Genomic DNA, 20,622 nt, shown 5'->3' with positions numbered 1-20,622 from the left:
AGGGAAGCTGATGGGAGATGTAACTGATGGTCATGTGAAAGCAAGATTACTAGGTGCTCCTTACCCAAGCACAGATTTCCTTTTCCTTGGAATCGTGGTGAGAAGGGATTTCAACTGTATGTTTTGGTACTTCTCTTTGAAGTTGTCTTATGTTTTTAAAATCAAAGTATAATACTTTGTTAATACTTGGTTAAACAATCAAATAGTGCAGAACTAATGAAAAGTGATGAGAAGTAGTTTTCTCTTTCCGGCCTCTTCTCACCTCAGGCTGTTCCTGCGAGGTAAACCTTTATCATTCCCTTTACCTTTTTATTTGGATGGCTGTCTCTAGATTTTGAAACCTTTACAATTAATTTTCAGTTATAATTTACCATTTCTAGGCTTATCAGTTCTAGACTCTGTCTTTTTAAAAAAATATATTTTATGTATTAATATGTTTGAAGCCCTAACCATCCCCGGTGTGACTGTATTTAGGGATAGAGTCTTTAAGAGGTAGTTAGTCCCGGGAGTGGAGCCCTAGTTCAGTAGGGCTGGTGCCCTTGTTAAGAAGAGGAGACACCAGGGGCGCCTGGGTGGCTCAGTTGGTTAAGCGGCTGCCTTCAGCTCAGGTCATGATCTCAGGGTCCTGGGATCGAGTCCCGCATCGGGCTCTCTGCTCAGCAGGGAGCCTGCTTCCTCCTCTCTCTCTCTGCCTGCCTCTCTGCCTACTTGTAATCTCTCTCTGTCAAATAAATAAATAAAATCTTTAAAAAAAAAAAAAAAAAAAAAAAAAGAGGAGACACCAGAGGGCTTCCTCTCCTCCATGTGAGGACACACAAGAGGGCAGCCTTTTCCAAGCTAGGAGGATAGCTTCTAGATGTGACTCGAGATCTGTCTTCTTTTCTTATATACACATTTAATGCTCTAAGTTGCCTTCCAAGTACTGTTTTCACTACATCCCACAAATTTTGATAAGCTGTATCATAATTTTCATTCAGTTTAAGCTATTTTTAAATTTCTCAAGATTTCTTCTTGATCCAAGTGTAATTTAGAAGTGTGTTGTTTAATCTCTAAGTGTTTGGGGATTTTCCCAGCTATCTTTTTGTTTCTGAATTAGTTTGATTCCATTATGGTCTGAGAGCATAAATTGTGTAGTTTGCATTCTTTTAAATTTTTCACGTCTTTTTATGGCCATACTGTGATGCTCTCTTGTTAGGCACATCTGCCTTAAGGACTTCTCAGTCCTCTGGGAGAATTGACTCCTTTATCGCTATGTAATTAATGCCTCTATCCTTCATAGTTTTTCTTGTTCTGAACTCCACTTTGTCTGAAATTAATGTAACTACTTCAGCTTCCTTTGGTTAGTGTTAGTATGGTGTATCTTTCTTCATCTCTTTATTTCTGTCTTTATATTTGAAGTGTGGACACATGTAGTTGGTTGGGTCTTGTTTTTGTTCACTCTGACGACCTCTTTGATTGGTGTATTTAGACCATTGTCATTTAAAGTGATTATTGGTAGAGTTGGATTAATATTGACCCCCTTTTTTTTTAAACGATTTTCTATTCATTCCCTTGTGTTTTGCTCCTGTTTTTGTCTTCCACTCTTTCTGTGCTATCTGTAGTTGTAATTAAACATTTTATATGATTCTTTTTTCTTTCCTTTCTTAACATATTGGTTATACTTCTTTTTCACTTATTTTAGTGGTTGCCTTAAGGTTTACGATATGCTTTTACAACCAGTCCAAGTCCACTTTTAGATAACACTGTACCATTTCGCAGTGCAAGTATGATAACAAAATATTCCTAATCCCTACCTCTTGTCCTTTGCACTTTGCATTGTTGTCATTCATTTGACTTCTCTATCAGCACACATGGGCATATATATATATATATATATATATATAGTTGATCTTGAAAACAAAACTGGCAGTTATTTTACCAACAAACATGTTTATTTGGGAATAGTAGAGAATTGCAATTCAGGACAGGCAACTACAGCAAAACGATGTGGAGATCCAGAGTACAAAGAAGAAGGTGGCTCTTTTACAGAGGAAAAGGGGGGACTTGGGAGGGGCTGTTATAAACAAAAAGTCTGTTGGAATAAAGGGTGAGTCCCAAGTGTAGTGGCTTTTCATTCACTGAGTTGTGACAGTCTCTCATTGGCTGGGCTGTTGCTGGGCAAGAAGAAATTCTGGGTTTCTTCCTGTTGGAAAATGCAAGGTGCATCTCTTCCTGTTGGGTCCACAAGGGGCTGTGAGGGCTGCTACAGCCTGAGAGCTCCCCCTTCTGGCTCCCCTACTCCGATCTTATATTAGGTTATTAATGTTATTAGGATTATTATTTCCACAAATGGTTTATTTTTCTTCTTTCTCAGGTACATATTTTAGTACTTTACGAAGGGGATTGTGGATAATAGATGTTAACATCTGCTGATAGTTAAACCAGATACGGTATTCCAGGGTCGTTCTTTATTTTCCTCCAGCAGTGGAGATAGTGGTTCATTTTCCCCTCATCTGTCAATCTGTTGGTTTTTCTTTTGTAAGTAATTACTATGTTCTGTTGATTTTTTTTAGATTTTTCTCTTTGTCCTTGATAATTTTTCAGTTTCTTTACAGTGTGTCTAAGAGTGGATGGTTCAGATTTATTTGTTAACACATGGACTTTTTTAATTGCAGAATTCATGTCTAACTTGAATTTCTGAAAAGCATTAGATATTAACATTTTAAAAAATGTTTTCCTCTTTCCTCTTAGATGTAGATTAGGGTTTCTTCATTTATCATCTATTTTTTTTTCAAAGATTTTATTTATTGATTTGACAGAGAGAGATCACAAGTAGGCAGAGAGGCAGGCAGAGAGAGAGGAGGAAGCAGGCTCCCTGCTGAGCAGAGAGCCCGATGTGGGACTTGATCCCAGGACCCTGAGATCATGACCTGAGCTGAAGGCAGCCGCTTAACCCACTGAGCCACCCAGGTGCCCCTATCATCTATTTTTCATAGCTTTCTTTGCGTTTCATAGCTTTATTCACTAAAATAAGTGAAAAATAGAATTTCCTTCTTATTTCTCTGGACTCAGTTTTGAAAGTTTTTCTTAATTCTTTAAATTACTACTTTTCTCTTAGCTTTCAGCTTAATATTAAGATCACCTTTTGAATTTTCAATCTGATGACTTTTTCTTGCTGCTGGAGTTCTGATAGGTTCTTTTTCATGTCTGTGTATCTTTTTATATCCACTTGGTTTGTTTCATGAAACTGAATCCTTTTTATCTCTTGGGTATCTTAGGTATATTTATTTAAGAGTCCTTTTCAGGTGCCCTTTTATCTCCGTTTCCTCAGGTGTGAATCTTGACTGCCTGACAAAACCTTTGTGGGTTGATTTTTTTTTTCAACATTTATAATGACATTGATTTGTAGACTTTTTGGTTTTGTTTGAAAGCTTGTGTTGCATGGACATTTATTCTCTGAGCAAATTTTGTCCATCACCTTCACTCCTGGATCCAGAGCAGAGTTTTTATTTTTGGCTATAATGAAACACCCTGAAGAGAGAATGTATTTTCAGACCCCAAGATCCCATGACAAGCAGGCTTGGGCACCAAATTACTTTAAAGAAAGATTAGACCATTTTACAACATCATCTCACATTTCCAGTGTTTACTATTTGTTTTAGTGACTTATGTTATTTAATAGATAAAAGGTGTACCTTGTCATTTCGGTTGTTTCTCTTATTGATGCTTAGTGTGAACACTTTCCAGGATTGCTTATGTAGTATCCTAAAAAACAATTGCTGGGGACGCCTGGGTGGCTCAGTGGGTTAAGCCCCTGCCTTCGGCTCAGGTCATGATCTCAGGATCCTGGGATCGAGCCCCGCATTGGGCTCTCTGCTAAGCGGGGAGTCTGCTTCCTCTTCTCTGCCTGCCTCTCTGCCTACTTGTGATCTCTGTCTGTCAAATAAATAAATAAAATTAAAAAAAAAAAAACAATTGCTGGATTGATGTCCTTTTCTTTTTCTTTGCATCAGGCCTCAGTTTTTACTGAAGCGTAATTACCTTGCTTGATTATTCAGATTCACAGAACAGTGTTTGTCACTTTTCCAAATCAGATCTAGGCCTAAAGAATAAAGATACTTGAAAGAGTCTGCTTTAGAATTTCCTGCCCACTAACTACTCAGATTCTGCCTGTTTCCTAATGCCTTCTGTGCCTGCTGTGTAGTTAAGAAGGGAGATGCACAGGTGTCATCCCGAATCATTGCTTAAACAATTACAGTTGATGCTCTGGTTCTGATCGCTTTGTGACAAACATTTGATCATGTTTAGTGGTGTAAACCATTTTATATCACATATGGATTCTGTGGTCAGGAATTCAGAGTGGGCACAACACAAAGGGTTTGTCTCAGTTCCCCAGTGTCTGGGGTCTCAGCTGGGGAGACCTGAAGGCTGGCGGTGATGAAGCAGATGGATTCATTTGAAACTTACGCAGTGACATCTCTGGCAGCTGATTCTAGCCTTTAGCTGGGACCGATTGGGGCGCTGATCTGAAACACCTATAGTGACCTTTCCATGGGGCTGCTTCAGCTTCTTCCCAGCATGCTGGCTGGGTTTCGACAGCATTTAAGAGGACAGGTCATAAGTACCTGGCATTTTGGCTGGCTAGCTTTGAGGTAACATAAGCCCACTTCTATGTTGTTTACAACTGCCCCCCCCTCAGCCCCTGCCCTGTGGCTCATGGGATGGCAGTACAGAGCCCATTTCTCAGCAGGACACATACCAGTGTCAAATTGTAAGAAGAGCATGTATGTTAGGAAACATGTTGTGGCCCTTTTTGAAAAATAATGGTCTGCCAAGGTGGGAAAGTAAATCCAGTTTAATTGCTTGTAAACCAGTAAAGGAATTATTTAAACATCTTTTAATGTGAGAAGGATTGAAACAACAAAAAAAACTTTTTTTATTTATTTGTCGGAGAGATAGGGAGAGTACAGGCAGGCAGAGTGGCAGGCAGAGGCAGAGGGAGAAGCAGGCTCCCCATGGAGCAAGGAGCCCAATGTGGGACTGGATCCCAGGACGCTGGGATTGTGACCTGAGCCGAAGGCAGCCGCTTAACCAACTGAGCCACCCAGGCATCCCTGAAACAAAAATTTTAAATTTAATCTCTTCAAGTAAAGTTTAATTCAAAACCCTATTCCATAAAAATTTCATGTATTAAGGTTTTTATGATTGTACTTTTAAGTTTATAATCATTTTCTATTAATAGCACTTTCTAAGATAGGTCTTTTTCACTTTTTGTTTTGCAGATAGAACTATAAAATGTAGGGATTCATTGAGAGGTTCACCTAAAAAAAAGTCTGAAAAGAAGCAAGAGCACATCTTGAAAGATGTAAATAAGGTTGTATTTTAAAATATTCACTAGGTATAAAGTTCATACAATGTTAATTTTAGAATATTCTTCTTTGAAATCTAGGAACCAAAGTATGTTTTCTATTAAGAATTCCTTGGATATGGTAGTGTCTTTCAGGAAGATATATAGTTTGTGTGTTTGCTCTAATTCAAAAGAACAAGAGAACTCCAGATTCCCTCTTGTTCTGGACCTGGGAGCTTCTCTTCAAGATTGGCTATTTATGCTCATTTAACAAGGGAATGAAAACCCGAGATTATGGAACAATCTAATAGTTCAAGTCTAACCGGTCTTTCCAGTCCTTGGACAGGACAAGTGAAATAATTATAGGACATGCTGTATTTGTAGTTATTTATCAGTATTTATACTGGTATTTACAATTTGCAATTATTTATCTGTATTATATATCAGGACATGCTGAGTATCTGAAGTATCTGAATCCAAGCTTGCTACCTGGATTCTTAATGTAGTGGTTGGAGCAGTGGCATAATCACATTATCTAGTTCTTTGTCCATGTCCGTGTTGCTTGAAAATGATCTGGGATGGTTGTTTATGAGAATGATCCCCATGGAATTTTAGCTCCATAAGAATACATATCTTGCTAGCATACATATTCTTTCTAAAAAATTTTTTTACAGTGTGTTAAATCCTCCGTGTACTGGCCAACAAAGAGGGGAATAACCATATATGCTGAGCCAGATGTACCTGCCACGAGGTATGATTTGAAAATTCAGTGTAATTGAATAGATACATGAGGGCAATATTGTTTTACATGGTGTTCTACATGACTGGTGATAGGAAAGGATTCATTTTCAGTAAAGAGTGGCCCTGGAAATTTTTATTCAACCTATATTAATTTGAAAGAAAAGCATAGAACAACTGGTTAGTAGCACAGCTAACCACAAATTGGTAGTGGCTGTAGGGTCTCTGTGTTACCTTGTTGGACAAAGTTGTTTCTGTGAGATCGGTGCAGTGGAATTTTCCTGCTGTAAAGGCTGGTATGTGCAGGGCAGGTGGTAGTACACGGTGGTGGAGGGCAGAGACGGGCTGCTGCTGAGGAGTGTCTGAGGCTTTGACCGAAACCCTGTCCACATCAAGTGGCAGGCTGATGATGTTTGTGAAATCACAGAGAAGTTGTACTATTGCACCATGTCACAAATGGTGTAAGATCTTAACGTTGTGTGGTCCATTCCTCTCCTCCTGGGCTGTATGCTCATGTTCTACATTTCATTTATACATTCTTTCTACAGCCTAGGCTCTAGTATCATTTGTACCTAAATAGTCAGTGGTCTTTTGAGAGATTTAAGTAAAGAGAAAGGAAAATACCTTCAGTGTTTACCTGTGTGGTTACCATCAGTGCTTTTCACTGTATGTGTGGATCCAGATCTCCCACCTGATATCGAGCTTGTCCCTGAAGAACTACCTTTACTGTTCATTATATTGCGGATCTGCTGGTGATCGATTCTTTTGACATTTACATGTCTGGAAAAATTATTTCAGCTTCATTTTTGGAAAAAGGGTATTTTTGCTAGGTATAGAATTCTAGGTTGACTATTCTTTTTTCCCTGTATTTTAAAGATACTGGTGTACTGTCTGCTTGCTGCATGATTCCCAATGCAAAAGCTACTGTCATCTTTTTCTTTGTTCCCGTGTTTGCAGCATATCTTTCTCCTCTGACTGCATTTGAGATTCTTCTGTTTGTTTCTGGTTTGAGCAGTTTAACTCTATATGCCTTGGTGTTGTTTCTTTCCTGTCTGGTTCTTGTACTTGTGCTCATTAAGGTTCTTCATGTGTAGGTTTCTGTCTTGCATCAGATTCGGAGAACATTCAGCTGCTACTGTACAGGAATTGTCTGCATGTGTCTCTTTCTCCCGTCCTTTTGAGACTCTGATGAGACAAGTAGCACACCTTTTGATATTGTCTGAAAGGTCCCTGAGACTTGGCTCATTTTTTTTCTTTTACCCTTTTTCCTTGCTATTCTCCAGAGCAGTAATTCTGCTAAGGTATCTTTAACTTAATTGAACCTTCTGTCATCTCCATCCTGCTATTTAGCACATCTGCTGAATTTTTAAATTTAATGTATCGTATTTTTCCATTCTAAAATGTGTCTGATATTTTTTATAGTTTGTATTTCTTTGCTGAGAACTGTAGTTGTTGCACTCAAGAGTGCTTGCCCCTCCCTCTCTTTGGGACCAAGGTTGCAACAGCTGCTTTAAAGTACATGACACTTCCCACTTGTCTGCCATCCTGGGGTTCCCACCTACTGGTCGTCTTCTCCCTTAATAGTTGATCTGGTTTCCCTGGCTCTTTGTGTGTTGTGTTCTGGATATTTTGAATATTATGGTGTGAGACCCTGGTTTCTATTCAAATCCTCTGGACAATGCTGGCCGTGGTGTTTCTGTTTATTTTAGTGGTAAGTCAGGGACCCCGTTCACGTGCCAGGTTCTGGCTCTGTTTGGGTGGTGACTTGAGCTTTGCTTGGGGTCTGTTTTGAATGTTCTTAGACCATGAGGCAAGCCTGGGACTTCATAGACAGGGATGGGGGGGCCCCTCTCTCTAGCACACACTTTTTTTTTCCGGGATTTTCTTCACATTGACCATTTTCTAGATGCTCCCTCTGTCCAAGTAGGTGGTGGCTTTTCATGGAGAAATGGCTACACAGTTCTGTATGCTTGGGGCCGCTTGTGGAGCAAAACAGCATTGTAAATGAGAAAGGAGAGAGATGGAGGTTCCCCCATGTCTATGGACCCTGGGCCCATTTCCTAGATCCTTTAGAGAGAGGGAGTTTGGGGTGACAGTCCCCTGTCATCACTGCAGCAGCATGACTGAGCTGGCCTCGGGGAAGGGCCAGGAGAGGAAAAGGGAAAAGAGAAGTCAGTCGGTATAGCTGTCTGGCCTGTGGCTCCCCTTCCTGCTTCTCTGGCTTGAAATAGAAGGTTTCTCTCAGTGCTTCGTGTCGGCAGCCGCTGTGTGGTTCTGTGTCTGGGGCCGGCCTCAGGCCAACACCAGAAGACAAAGGAGTATAAAATTCCAGGGAATTCTCCACGATGCTGGCGGTTTCTCTCCCCTTTGGTTCTGTACTTTACATGGAGTTTCCTGCTGAGGTCAGACGAGAGACGGGCTGTGGAGGCCTTATGCCGTCTTGGTGATCACCGGCACCCTCAGTGTGGTTTTTGTCCTTAGAGGCAGTGTCCTTTCTCACAGAAATAGATCTACTTATGTAGAGGGACTCACTCATTTGTGCTACTTACTGGGAGTTTTCTCCCAGAAAATAAAGGCATTTTCAGGATTGGGGCAAATGGGCTTAGAAATTTCTTTTTAAAGATTTTAAAAGCAGAGAGCAGAGAGCCCGATGCAGGGCTCAGTCCCAGGACCCTGAGATCACGACCCGAGCCGAAGGCAGCGGCCCAACCCACTGAGCCACCCAGGCGCCACAAGGGCTCAGAGATTCTAATGAATGTTTTTTGGTTCCTAGTGATTTATGTCAGAAGCCAAATGAGAAGCCACTTAGGTTGGCCGAGAAGAAAGAACACAATGAGAAGAATGGCTGTGTGAAGTATGAATTTTTTTCCTTGTTCTAAATGTTTTTTTGAAATAATTGTAATAAAATTATAAGCAGGAAGATTTTACATATGATTTTATTATTTATTTCAAACTTGCATTCCCATGTGGAAAATACGCCCACAGCAGATAGGCTTTGAAATTATTTTTCCTGTTCACTAGGGTAGGTTTTTCTTGTAAAATCTTCATTTCACTGTACATAGTCATTTTTTTAAAAAAAATTTTACTTATTTGAGAGAGATCACAAGTAGACAGAGAGGCAGGCAGAGAGAGAGAGAGAGGGAAGCAGTCTCCCTGCTGAGCAGAGAGCCCATCGCGGGACTCGATCCTAGGACCCCGAGATCACGACCCGAGCCAAAGGCAGCGGCCCAACCCACTGAGCCACCCAGGTGCCCTGTACATAGTCATTTTCTGCCTTCCCATTCTGATCCTTATTCTCTTGGTTAAGTTTTATGAAGCAGTTTAGATGCAGTTGGTCTCTGGGGCTGTTGATCTTCTGTGGGTTTGCGTCTACCACCTTCTCGCTTCTCTCATGCTAATGGGGTCTTCCACGGGCTGGAGAAACTATATAGTTACTTGCAGTATGGAACTGGGTGGTGGTTTTTTGTTTTTTTCTGGGGGGGGGCTTTGTTTTGTTACGTCTCATCAGATTCACAAAGAAATATTCACTGAAGAGTTGTTACCAGTAGAGTAGTAACTTTATTTCATACTTGTTTAAGCCCTGAAACATTCTCATACTCATGTTTATGATTTCTTACCATACCAGCCTAAAAACACTATATCCCAAGTAACTGGCTGCTCCGAAGTCACCACAGTGGCCCGGAATCTGCGACAGTTGAGAGCTGTGTCGGTCGCATTGTATCCACTGATCAGCCTGGGATGACTGCGGGGAGGGCGTTGACTTCAACACCATTTGGGCTGCCTGCCTCCTGAAGCCTGGGCCAGGGGCTGTGAAGGTGGCCCTGGAGCCCACAGATCTGGGGGTGCCTATCAGGGCAGCTGTGTTGACCCCCTCCTCCCAGGGAGTCCTCCACTCTACTCCCCAGAGGCTGTGGGGCTGCATGGGATGGTTTTCCCTGGAAGAGAGACCTTGCGTGACCCATGCAGCTCATTTCTTATTTTCATTACATTAAATTATAACTTGAAAAGTCACCCTGAGATACTCTCTTGCCTTTTACTTTTATATTAAAAGGTAGTATTTTTCTCTCCTCTTGGGTGAAATGCCCTTTACTTAGGACCCATTGATTTAACTACGGCGGTTACTCTGCCGGTGGTTCAAGATTATGCGTGGTTCAAGATTATGACACAGAAAGGAGAAAGCGGTGGGTTTCTCAGCAACGTGAGGTCACCTGGTGATCACGCAGTCTTTCTTCATGTTCAGAATAGGTGTTCCTGGGATTGGCAGTGCTGTGTCCACGGCCCAGGGCCAGGGTTCAGGGGCAAGCACCATACTGACCTGACTTCTGTGGCCTTTGCAGCACACACACACACACACACACACACACAGGACAAAAGGGGACGAGCAGTAATTTCATAGCTATGCCTTGGGATATATGGTTGACCCTTGAACAACATGGACATTTGGAGTGCTGACTTCCCACACTGTGTGTTAACAGTCTGCATATAACTTGTGACCCACCCCAAAACTTAGCTACACTAATAGTCTACTGTTGACCAGAAGCCTTACCAATAACGTAGTCAGTTAACATGTGTTTGTATGTTTTGCTTATTACATATTGTCGTCTTAAAATGAAGTATGCTGGAGAAAAGAAAATGTTACCAAGAAAATCATAAGAGAAAGTACGTTTTTAGTACTGTACCGTAATCTGCGCATAAGTGGGTGTGCACAGCTTAAGGCCCAGCTGTATGTTTCATTTTATCTCTGTCAAGGAAGAATTAAGATTATAACTCAGTTGAAGAAATACTAACACTCCTTTCTCCTTCACATTGCCCTTTTCACTACTTTATAGATTGTTGCAGTTTTTAAATCCTGATCCTTTGAGAGCTGATGGGATCTCTGATCTGCAGCAGGTATGACAATCCTACAGAAAAAATTAAAAATCCACAACAACTCTTTACTCTTTCAGTCTCTCTCCTTCCTCGTCTGGATTTGAGACGAGAAGAGAAACCCCGTTAGGTAGGGTCTCTCCCTGAAGAAGACACCCTTTTAGAGATTTTCCAGTGAATTATTGTTTTAGAGACATTGTTATTATTTGGCGGGGGGTCGGGAGGGCTAGTAGGTGCTCTTCCTTTCATTTTGGTAGTTTAGGTGGGTTTTGATGAGCGTATATACCTCAGCTGTCCTTCCTTTGCCCAAAGTGGTTGACTTCCTGCGCTGGCAGGGTTGGGGGGCGCTGTGTGACACAGGGTTAGGGCTCTGCCAGTGGGCAGGGCAGGGCATTTGCCAGAGGGCATCTAATAGGCAGGTGTGCTGTCTCAGCTGCAGAGGCTGCGATCTGGCTCCCAGCAGCCCTTGGCCGTGCTCCGGAACAAGATCGAGCCTTGCTTGACCGTGGACACAGCGCCGCTTTCGGCAGACCTGAGAAAGGTAAAAGTGCTCCTGAAGGCGGGTTCCTAGAGGAATGCTCACCTGTTGTAACACAGGAGGATTTTTAGGAAACCCTTCCAAGGCTGCACTTGAGTCATTTCTTGGCCTTTGAAATCCTCTAAGCTTTTGTTATTAAGTTTTCATGTGTTCTTCAGGTTAACTTCCTATAGGTGAATAATATTTCTTTGGCAAAACCACTGTGTAACTCTTCATGCTTTTCTTTTCTTTTCTTTTTTAAAGATTTTATTTATTTGACAGAGATCAGAAGTAGGCAGAGAGGCAGACAGTTGGGGGGTTAGGGGGGCAAAGCACGATCCCTGCTGAGCAGAGAGCCCAATGTGGGGTTCGATCCCAGGACCCTGAGATCATGACCTGAGCTGAAGACAGAGGCTTAACCCACTGAGCCACCCAGGTGCCCCTCTTCATGCTTTTCTGAGATAAGTTTTCAGATGCATCTCTGGAAAGAGGCTTATAAGGAGCAACAACTTGCCAGGGCAGTTATGCTGTATTTCCAAGTGTTCTTCTCAAAACTGCTTTCAAGGGGCGCCTGGGTGGCTCAGTGGGTTAAGCTTCTGCCTTCAGCTCAGGTCATAATCCCAGGGTCCTGGGATCAAGCCCCGCATCCGGCTCTCTGCTCAGCCGGGAGCCTGCTTCCCTCCTCTCTCTCTGCCTGACTCTCTCCCTACTTGTGATCTCTGTCAAATAAATAAAATCTTTTAAAAAAAAAACCATACTGCTTTTGAGACCTGCCATTTCAGTTAGTAAATTGATCATGCATGCTTATCTATTTCCTCCTTGATTCAGAAAAAAAAAAAAAAAAGACAGAAAGAAGCTAAATCCACAAGAATGAATTGAATGATAGCGAAGTCTTTAACGGCCTAGAAATTTCCGCAGGCTTTTGGAAGATGGAAAGCAGGCAGCAGAGTGTGGCTGACTAGTAGAGGAAGGAGAAGTAGGGGCTCCGAGCTTCCCTCTTCCCTCTTCCTGAGTATCCACAGTCAGCGTCTCGGGAAGGATGATCTTTCTGAAGGAACCGAATGACCCTAGAAATTTCTTTCAGATGAATTCTTCCAGTGAAGATACCTGCTAGCTGCCCTGGCTTCCTCTAGGGGTGCGGCACTCACAGTGCCAAGCTCTGCGCTGGCCACACTTCTTCCAGCCCGCTTTCCCTGCAAACAGACGTCAGGGATCCTTAGACATTTGACGAAAGCTCCCACCTAAAAAGAAAATAAAAGCATTAAAAAAAAAAAACCAAAATAAAACTTTGAGGGAAACAGTGTAAACAGTAGAAAGAAGATAACGCAGGACACCTGGGTGGCTCAGTTGATTAAGCTGCTGCCTTCAGCTCAGGTCATGACCCCCGGGTCCTGGGATCAAGTCCCACATAGGGCTCCTTGCTCAGCGGGGAGCCTGCTTCTCTCTCTGCCTGTTCCTCCTGCCGCCCCCCTGCCTGTGCTCTCTCTCTCTCTGACAAATAATTTTTTTAAAAAAAGATAATGCTACAAAATAAATACCTTCAGAGATAAGTATTAACACTACTTACAAATGGTAACTGGGTGTTAGTTATAAAAAAGGCCCAGAGGATAAAAATGGTTCTTGGAAATTCAGAAGGCTGTCAAGCAAGAAACCAACCAGCAGCTTGGAGGGAGAAAATGGAAACTAATAGAAAGTAGAGCAAACAGACGAGATGGAGATGAGGGAAACAATTTGAGGGTCATTTCAAGGTCCAGTCCCTGAAGTGGGGATTTTTTAAGAAGAGCAGAGGAAGTGGGCAGAAAATTATAAGAGCAACACACAAGAGATGTCCAGTCCTCATGGAAGGACTGAACAAATTAGATTTCCCCTCCCACGAGCCCAGCACAGCAAGGGGGCAGGATCACTCCAATCAGGGGCGCTTCCCAAGGCATGAATGGCTTCAGGCTTGCCTTTGGTAACACCAGAGGGGTGCCGATTCCGACTTTCTGGTGAAAAGTTCTTCACAATCTTGATGTCCACCGAAAACTAGCAATGAAAACATTATCAGACATGCAAGCGCCTCTCAAGAATTGACTCAAGAAGGACGCTCCGGAAATAGGTTCCCCACCAGAGCAAGACTGTCAGCCAGGAAGGATGACCGGTCTTGCAGACACGAGGGACAGTGCCAGGAGGCCACAGGGTGATGGCTGCATGAGGGACACCCAGTTGGTGGTCTGCGCCGCTCCTGGGGCTCAGGGCTGGGGGACGAGGACATCACACACAAATTGTGCTCGTGAGTTCAGCCTCTTGGAACGTAGGGTCAAGTGTGGCTGGAGAACTCTTTCTGTTGCCACACTTGGGAGGTTTTAGTGACCATTACGTAGAAAAATAAATAAAGGCACCTTTTTTTTTTTTTTGAAGTTTATTTAAGCAATCTCTACACCCAGTGTGGGGCTCAAGCTTGTGACCCCAAGATGAAGAGTTGAACGCTCCTATAACTGAGCCAGCCAAGCACCCCAATAAAGGCATGTTTTAAAAAAACCCAGCTTTGTAAGTAAAGCCTGATGTACTCACAGATTATTGGGAGGAGCCACATCCTTGCTTTGGTGAGCTCTAGGCACCTGGTTTTAATTTGGAGCCTAGAAAAGCAAGCATCTTAGAGCAGGAGTTTGGTGCTGAGAAGACATGCAGGGACTTGTCAAGTGAGGTCTTAGAAAATACCAGAATAAGCCGTGTGTAGTGGCTTTTGGGGTGGAGGGGAGGTGAACAAAGAGATGGAGCTGTGTTAGTTTCCTGTGCTTCATTCGTGCTTTTTGGGGGGCTGTTTTGCAGGCTCTTCAGAGAAATAGGTTCCCGGGACCCAGCCACACGGAATCCTACTCTTGGCCACCCATAGCCCGGGGCTGTGACGTGGTGGTCATCTCTCACTGTGGAAAAAGTCCCCTGCTCTACCTCCCACCAGTGCTTACAATTCTGCAGACGGGGGGCTGCTACAAGTCTTTACCAAGCAGAAACGGAGTAAGTTGAAGACTGTCTTGTTTCCACCACAGCGTGGCCTAAATATTTATCTTTAAATTTTACGCTGAACCTTTGATGAAGTTTGGGTTCCATTACACATTTGGTTTCCATGACAAGACTGGAACTTACCAGACTTGTTGATTCTCTGACACTGATTCTCCCCCTGAGTCCCCTTTGAGGCCATCGGCTGAGCCCAGAGGTTTCTGGCATTTGGGATGAATATGTAGCTTATAAACTTCTACTGATAGAAATCCTCTGTGACAGTCCCCCTGGGCGATGGTCAGGCCGTGCACGGTTTTCATTGTTCCCTAGATGAGAAAATCCACTTCATCTGACAGGTGAGACGAGGTGGGATTGGAATTTAGATTTTTCTGTCGTTGTGTCCCCCATTCTTTTAATTATTTCACAGCAGCCCACACTGTTGCCGAACCCTACTTTAGTCTTTCCGCGTGCGGGAGTCTGCAGGGAGTCGTGAAGGTTGCTGGAAAGGACAGCAGTGGGATGTGGGGTCAGGTGAGGGTGGGGTAGCGAGCCCTGCTTTGTGGGGTCTGCGCTGTCAGGAGAACCACGTGCAGAAGAGTTCTGTCTCAGACGTGTGTCAGAGGACACAGTGCGGACAGCTTCATCTTCATCAGGTGACAGACCGTAGGAAGAAAAGACAGCGCTGCGTGTAGGAGAGATGCTCCTTTTCCTCCTCCTGCCATGTGGTTTTAATGCTTGCCCTTTGGAAATCTGGGTCGGCTGGGTTATCGTGTACTGATCTCCCATCTCCATCCCTCAGTGAGCAGCTGACCCCTTGTGGAGCAGCTGCTGCTTGTGTTGGGATAGAACCGGGGCTGGGCCAGAAATGATGACCGGGTCTTACCTCTTGTGTCCTCTGCTTTCGCCACATCCCTGTGGTCCGCCTGCTCTTAGGCCCGGTGCCCAGAAGCCGGCGCCCACCTGGATCTGCATGCAGGAGAGGGGAGACTTGTTCTGGTCGGCAGCCCATCGGGGGCATGTGTCCGGGAGGGTGTGTGGCAGGCCGTGCGCCCTCGGGAGATAACGGTGTGCGGTCTGCCCTCAGATACCCCCTAAGGAAGTGATACCCTTTTCTAAAGCCCTTTTCAGGAGGCACTTAGTTTGCCTGGTCCCTGGGAGCAGGAGCCCTGGAGCCAGACCACCTGGTTCAGATCCTGTTGCTCCCAGCTATTAGCTGTGCGGCCTTGGTCAACTAACTTTACCTCTCTGTGCCTCACACCCCGCATCTGTGACTTTGTAAGGTGATAATAGGTCCTACCCTATGAGAGTCTTTTAAAGACACAGTGAATTACTATTTGTGAATATTAATTGGTGTAAGCTCTAGAAGAATCTGAGTCCATGTGTCTAAATCTATTCTAATGAAATTCTATCTTTTCTGACCTCCAGGATAATGACGATAGCAAATGAGTTAGGTAGTGCTTCCCCCGTGCCAGGAGACGGTCTGCATGCTTCAGCATACACTAGGTTCAATTCCTAACTTTTGCCCCAAATTATGTGAATTTGTCTTTGCAGCCTCTGGCAGTCATCGTGTGTCCTGGGTGGAAAAAGGCTCAGTTTATTTTTGAATTACTGGAAGACTATAGCACGTCCTCCAGGCCTCTTCATCCCATGTTGTTAACAATCGGACTCCACAAAGATGAAGCCAAAAACATGAAGCTTCCAAGGGGGTGTAAGCATCCTTTCCAAGCTGTTTGGTTTCCCCTGCAGAGGGCAGTGGAGGCCTGCCAGGCAGGCCGCTACTGACCGGGACACGGGCTTGTGCGATGGTGTTACCTGTCCTGCTACACGTGGGACCTCACTGTCCCTTACGGGCGGGCACAGAAGGATGAAGGTTGGACCTTGGCTCACAGCCGTTCCACTGAGAAAATGCCATGATCTCCTTTACCCACTATTTATCGAATACCTCCTGTTCATTAGATGTCGACCGAGCCCCTGCCCCTGCCTTTCAGGAGCACAAACACCGGTGGGAGCCCAGGTGTTAGATAAGGACAGGTGTTGGCCTGGACAGGTAGGCCGCACCCCTCCCCCCAGCAAGAAAAACCGTTTTGTGCCCCATTAGACCGCAGGTCTAGAAGTATGTAGCATCTTAGCAAAGGAAGTGTGAGGAAAAACCTGTGGAAAACCTGAATGTTCATCATCTTCTCTTTCCACACGTAGGTGAGGTCATCGTTACGACACCCCACAGCCTCCTGAGATTTCTCAGATACCAGAGCTTGTTATTTCTTAGACTCTGTCATCTCATCTTGGATGAGGTAGAGGTGCTGTTCTCTGAAGCTAGCAAGGAGGTAAGTGCGGCCTCCCTCCGAAGTCATTATCACTCAGAAATAAGCATAAATGCGTCTGAGGGCTTACCTGCTTTTAGGAATCAGGAGAGGATGTGTTTATTGGGGGGGTGGGGAGCCAGTTAATCTTGGAAGATTTTCCATTTAACTTTTATAATTTTGAAGAGAGTTTGTCTGAAATTTCCTTCCCCAATTTTTTTAAGATTTTGTTTATTTATTTGAGAGAGAGTGAGTGACAGAGATAGTGAGAGCATGAGTGAGTGGGAAGGAGAGGGAGAAGCAGGCTCCTCACTGACCAGGGCACCTGACGGGCTCAATCCCACGACTCCGGGATCATGACCTGAGCCGAAGGCAGGTGCTTAACGACTGAGCCACCCCACATCCCTCCTCCTTCCCAAATTTTAAAGTTCTCTTTGAAGAGCAAAAATTCTCTGGTAGCGTTTTCTAAAGTACTGATATTTTTATGATTATGGAAGCAGTAAGTTTTATTCTAGAAAATTTGGGGTATAGAGAAAAATACTTGAAAAGCCCCAACATCCATTGTGTTACCCTTGGAGGTAATCACTATTCCTGTTTTGGAGTAATCCCTGTTTGTAATACCTGTTGTAATTTATAATTCTAAATTCCTTTTATAATTCCAGTTGATCTGCAGAACTGACAACATCAGGCCTTACTTTATGGCTAGCTCATAACTTGCATTTTCAGTAAGCAGTGTCCTGCGGTGTGATTCTTCGCTGGCCATAGCCCAGTATGGAATCCTGAGGGTATAACATAACTTTTTTAAATGGTCCGATTTTTGACATTTAGCATCGTTTGTGTGTATGTCTCTAAAGAACATAGGTCTTTTTTGCACATTTCCCTTAGGGTCTATTTCTAGGAGGGGATTAATGGATCACAGACTTTGAACCCTCACAGGAAGGCATTTCTTGGGCACAGTGTACCACAAGCATTTCATTTGGCAGCAGTGATGTCCCCACGTTCAAGTCCAGGCTTTGTCGCTTACCGACCGTGTTGGCCTCCGCAGGGTTTGTGAATGTCTCTAAAGCCTCAGTTCTGATTTGCAAAGCTAATATCCAGTATACCGCACTGTGCAGTTGCCTCTCTGAAAGCAGAGACCCCCATGGACAGCGTGCGCCCCAGGCCCCGGGCAGGGGAAAGCCTTAGGCCAGCTCTGGTTTTCAGTTGGCGTGTTAAACGTGGCCTCTCGTGTGAGCTTCACGTATTTCTTGATTACTTGTCAAGGCGAGCGTTCATACTGGCCGCTTGTACAGTTCTTCTCTGGGTAGCATTTTCATTTTCTTTGCTTATTTTCTGTTGGCAGGATCATCTTTTTGTAGCCTGTTTGTAGACCTTTTTAATATAAGGATGTTAATGCGTCATTATATATGTTACACATTCACCCAGATATTGTTTGTGTTTTATTGTGTTTATATTTAACATTCTCTCCTTTTAGTTTTTCTCTTTTGTTTGGAAAGGACTTCCCACACTCTGACAACCGAAAGTGTACAATTCTTTACCGGTGATGTTCTGTCAACCAGTTATTATCCCCTTCTAAAATGAAAGTGGAATTAATTCTACTAATTTTTTTTAGATGTTTGCTATACTAGATAACTTTAAAAAAAATATTGACATTGAAGAAAGGGAATCTGCACCACATCACATTGTTGCTGTGGGTGTTCACTGGAGCGGACACATAGAACAGTTGGTCAAGGAGTTCATGAATGACCCCTACATCGTGGTCACAGCCATGGAAGAGGCTGCTCTCTATGGCAGCGTCCAGCAGGTACAGGCTCGTGGGCGAATGGGAGGTGGGTGCTGATGAACACAAGCCAGGAGCCTTGGTTTCGTGGCCGCCTCCTAAAATAGTACAGCTTTAATCTCATGCACAATAATCTCATATTGATTTTCTGTACACTTTTCTGTTAAGATCTCACTTACCGATGAAAAGTGAAACTGGTACACCTCAAATGTGTTTTTAAAACCACGTTGTTGCTATATTTCATCACCAGGTAGTGCACCTTTGCCTAGAATGTGAAAAAACCTCTACTTTACTCCAGACTCTAGATTTCATTCCAAGTCAAGCACAAAAGACCTTGATCTTCACTGGTTCTGTAGCTGAAACAGAAACCGTGTGTAAGGTGAGCCCATACAGTGCCCTTATTGTTTGTTTAAACCATGATGGAATCTTGAAATCATCAGAGAATTACCGGTAGTTAAGTATTTGACAGGGGGTAAGACGTTAGCAGTTGATCGTCAGTCAGAAGAGACCGGGGCTGTGGAGTATGCATGGCAACAAGACAGGACAGCGGGAGGCCTGTCCTCGAGTGGGGGAGCCGAGCAGGTGTTCCCCAAGGAGGCCAGTACCTTGTGTTTTGTCACTGAATTGATCCCATTCATAAAGAAATGCCAGTGACTTCTGTATCCTCTGTTTAAAAACATAGAGACAGTAACACCAAGAGATAGACTGTATGGCCAGAAAAGCCACTAAGCTGGTGACAGATTTGTTTAAATAATCTAAATCTGCATGGATAGTAAAATGTAGAAATGAAGCCAAATACAAATTAAAATGTAAGAAGCAGGGCCTGCTGGGTGGTGCAGTCAGTTAGGCTTCCACCTCTTGGTTTTGGCTCAGGTCTTGACCATAGGGTCCTGAGATCGAGCCCCGCATCAGTCTCCACGCTCCCGAGGAGTCTGCATGAGATTCTCTCTGTCCCTCTGCACTTTGCCCCTGTCCCCGCACCGTAAACATGTGTGCGCTCTCTCTCTCTCTCAAATAAATCTTTCGAGAAAAAGATTCTATAAAAAAATTAAAAATAGATAAATCAGTAGTACAGCCACCTTTCAGTGATGATGAAGCGGAGGTGTCGGGACTGCCTGGGGTGTGCTGGCACATAAGTTGGGTGTGTGTGTACATGCCTATGCATACGCGTGTGTGGGTGCTCGCGTTATTTGAGAAAGAAGGAAAATGGTTGTAGCAAAACGTTGGCTTCATTTGAATAAGTGTTTAGAAACAAATATAGAATTTTAGAAATATATTTCTTTCTGTTTACAATCATCTTGTTCTTAAAAGTTGTAGATCAATGAGGTAATACCATCACAGATAATTTTAAATGTTTTATACTGATAATTGTTGATGGAACAATTAATTTCAAGCTTATGTTCCTGACTGTGAACTGGCCTATTTGGTTTCATCTTTAGGTAATAGAAAGCAGTTCAGTATTTTGCTTGAAAATGCATAAAGAAGTGGTTTTTAATTTAAAAAGTGTTTTAGAACAGTGGAAGAAGAAGTTAAGTTCTGGCTCTCACATTGTCTTAGGTAAGTGTTTTAATTCCTACTTCCATTTAGAGAAGGCAGAGCTAATAGGAGTCATGTCTTCTGTTTGTTTGAATACCTCATGTCCAAATTTCTCATCATTTCCCAGATTTACTGAGAATTTACTAGTAATGTTAATTTCAAAATGAAGGTTAAGCTCTGCCAAGATTTTGGTGTTGAGGCAAAGGCAGGGGCTTGCGGGCCTCCGAGCGTAGCAGCTGTGAGTGTAGGCCTTCACCCGGGGTTCCAGCCGGAACGTGAACGTGTGTGTGCCTACGATGAAATCTCACAGATGGTTGTAAAGTGCAGTGTTAGAGATCAAAAAGTCAGAATGTATAAAGGAAGTGAAAGATTGATGGACAGCCTAAATTTGTCATAGAAAGAAGCATTTTCCAAGCTAAAATTAGGGAGGCCACTTTTCTCTGGAACCTCATCACTGGGCTGTGGTGTTTTGGGGAAAAAAAAAAGAGGAAGAAGTTTGTTGGCATCTAAAAAGTGAGATGCAGTAGAGAACCGTGTTGAAGTGCGGTTCCTGGAATTGCTCTGTAGTAAGTGAGGGAAG

The 20,622-nt window shown here is 43.5% G+C and overlaps 1 protein-coding gene across 12 annotated transcripts in view; it reads left to right on the top strand.

Moving 5' to 3' along the window:
• TDRD12 (tudor domain containing 12) overlaps positions 1-20,622 on the top strand; it is a 69,246-nt gene that overhangs the window by 26,108 nt on the left and 22,516 nt on the right. For 9 of the 12 annotated variants that reach the window (XM_032325843.1, XM_032325845.1, XM_032325846.1 and 6 more), the window contains 11 exons: positions 5,262-5,353; positions 6,001-6,077; positions 8,838-8,918; positions 10,894-10,954; positions 11,364-11,471; positions 14,259-14,444; positions 15,978-16,134; positions 16,623-16,750; positions 18,339-18,530; positions 18,757-18,885; positions 19,946-20,063. In XM_032325843.1, the coding sequence (XP_032181734.1) occupies positions 5,262-5,353; positions 6,001-6,077; positions 8,838-8,918; positions 10,894-10,954; positions 11,364-11,471; positions 14,259-14,444; positions 15,978-16,134; positions 16,623-16,750; positions 18,339-18,530; positions 18,757-18,885; positions 19,946-20,063 (1,329 nt within the window). Of the gene's footprint in view, positions 1-5,261; positions 5,354-6,000; positions 6,078-8,837; positions 8,919-10,893; positions 10,955-11,363; positions 11,472-14,258; positions 14,445-15,977; positions 16,135-16,622; positions 16,751-17,662; positions 18,531-18,756; positions 18,886-19,945; positions 20,064-20,622 lie in introns of those variants that run through there. The other 3 variants (XM_032325842.1, XM_032325851.1, XM_032325852.1) reach the window with 3 other exon arrangements.

Source organism: Mustela erminea, chromosome 19 (genome assembly GCF_009829155.1).
Source record: "Mustela erminea isolate mMusErm1 chromosome 19, mMusErm1.Pri, whole genome shotgun sequence".
Taxonomy (NCBI): domain Eukaryota; kingdom Metazoa; phylum Chordata; class Mammalia; order Carnivora; family Mustelidae; genus Mustela; species Mustela erminea.
Note: the sequence above shows the minus strand (reverse complement) of the source record. Positions and strands in the feature narration are given on the sequence as shown.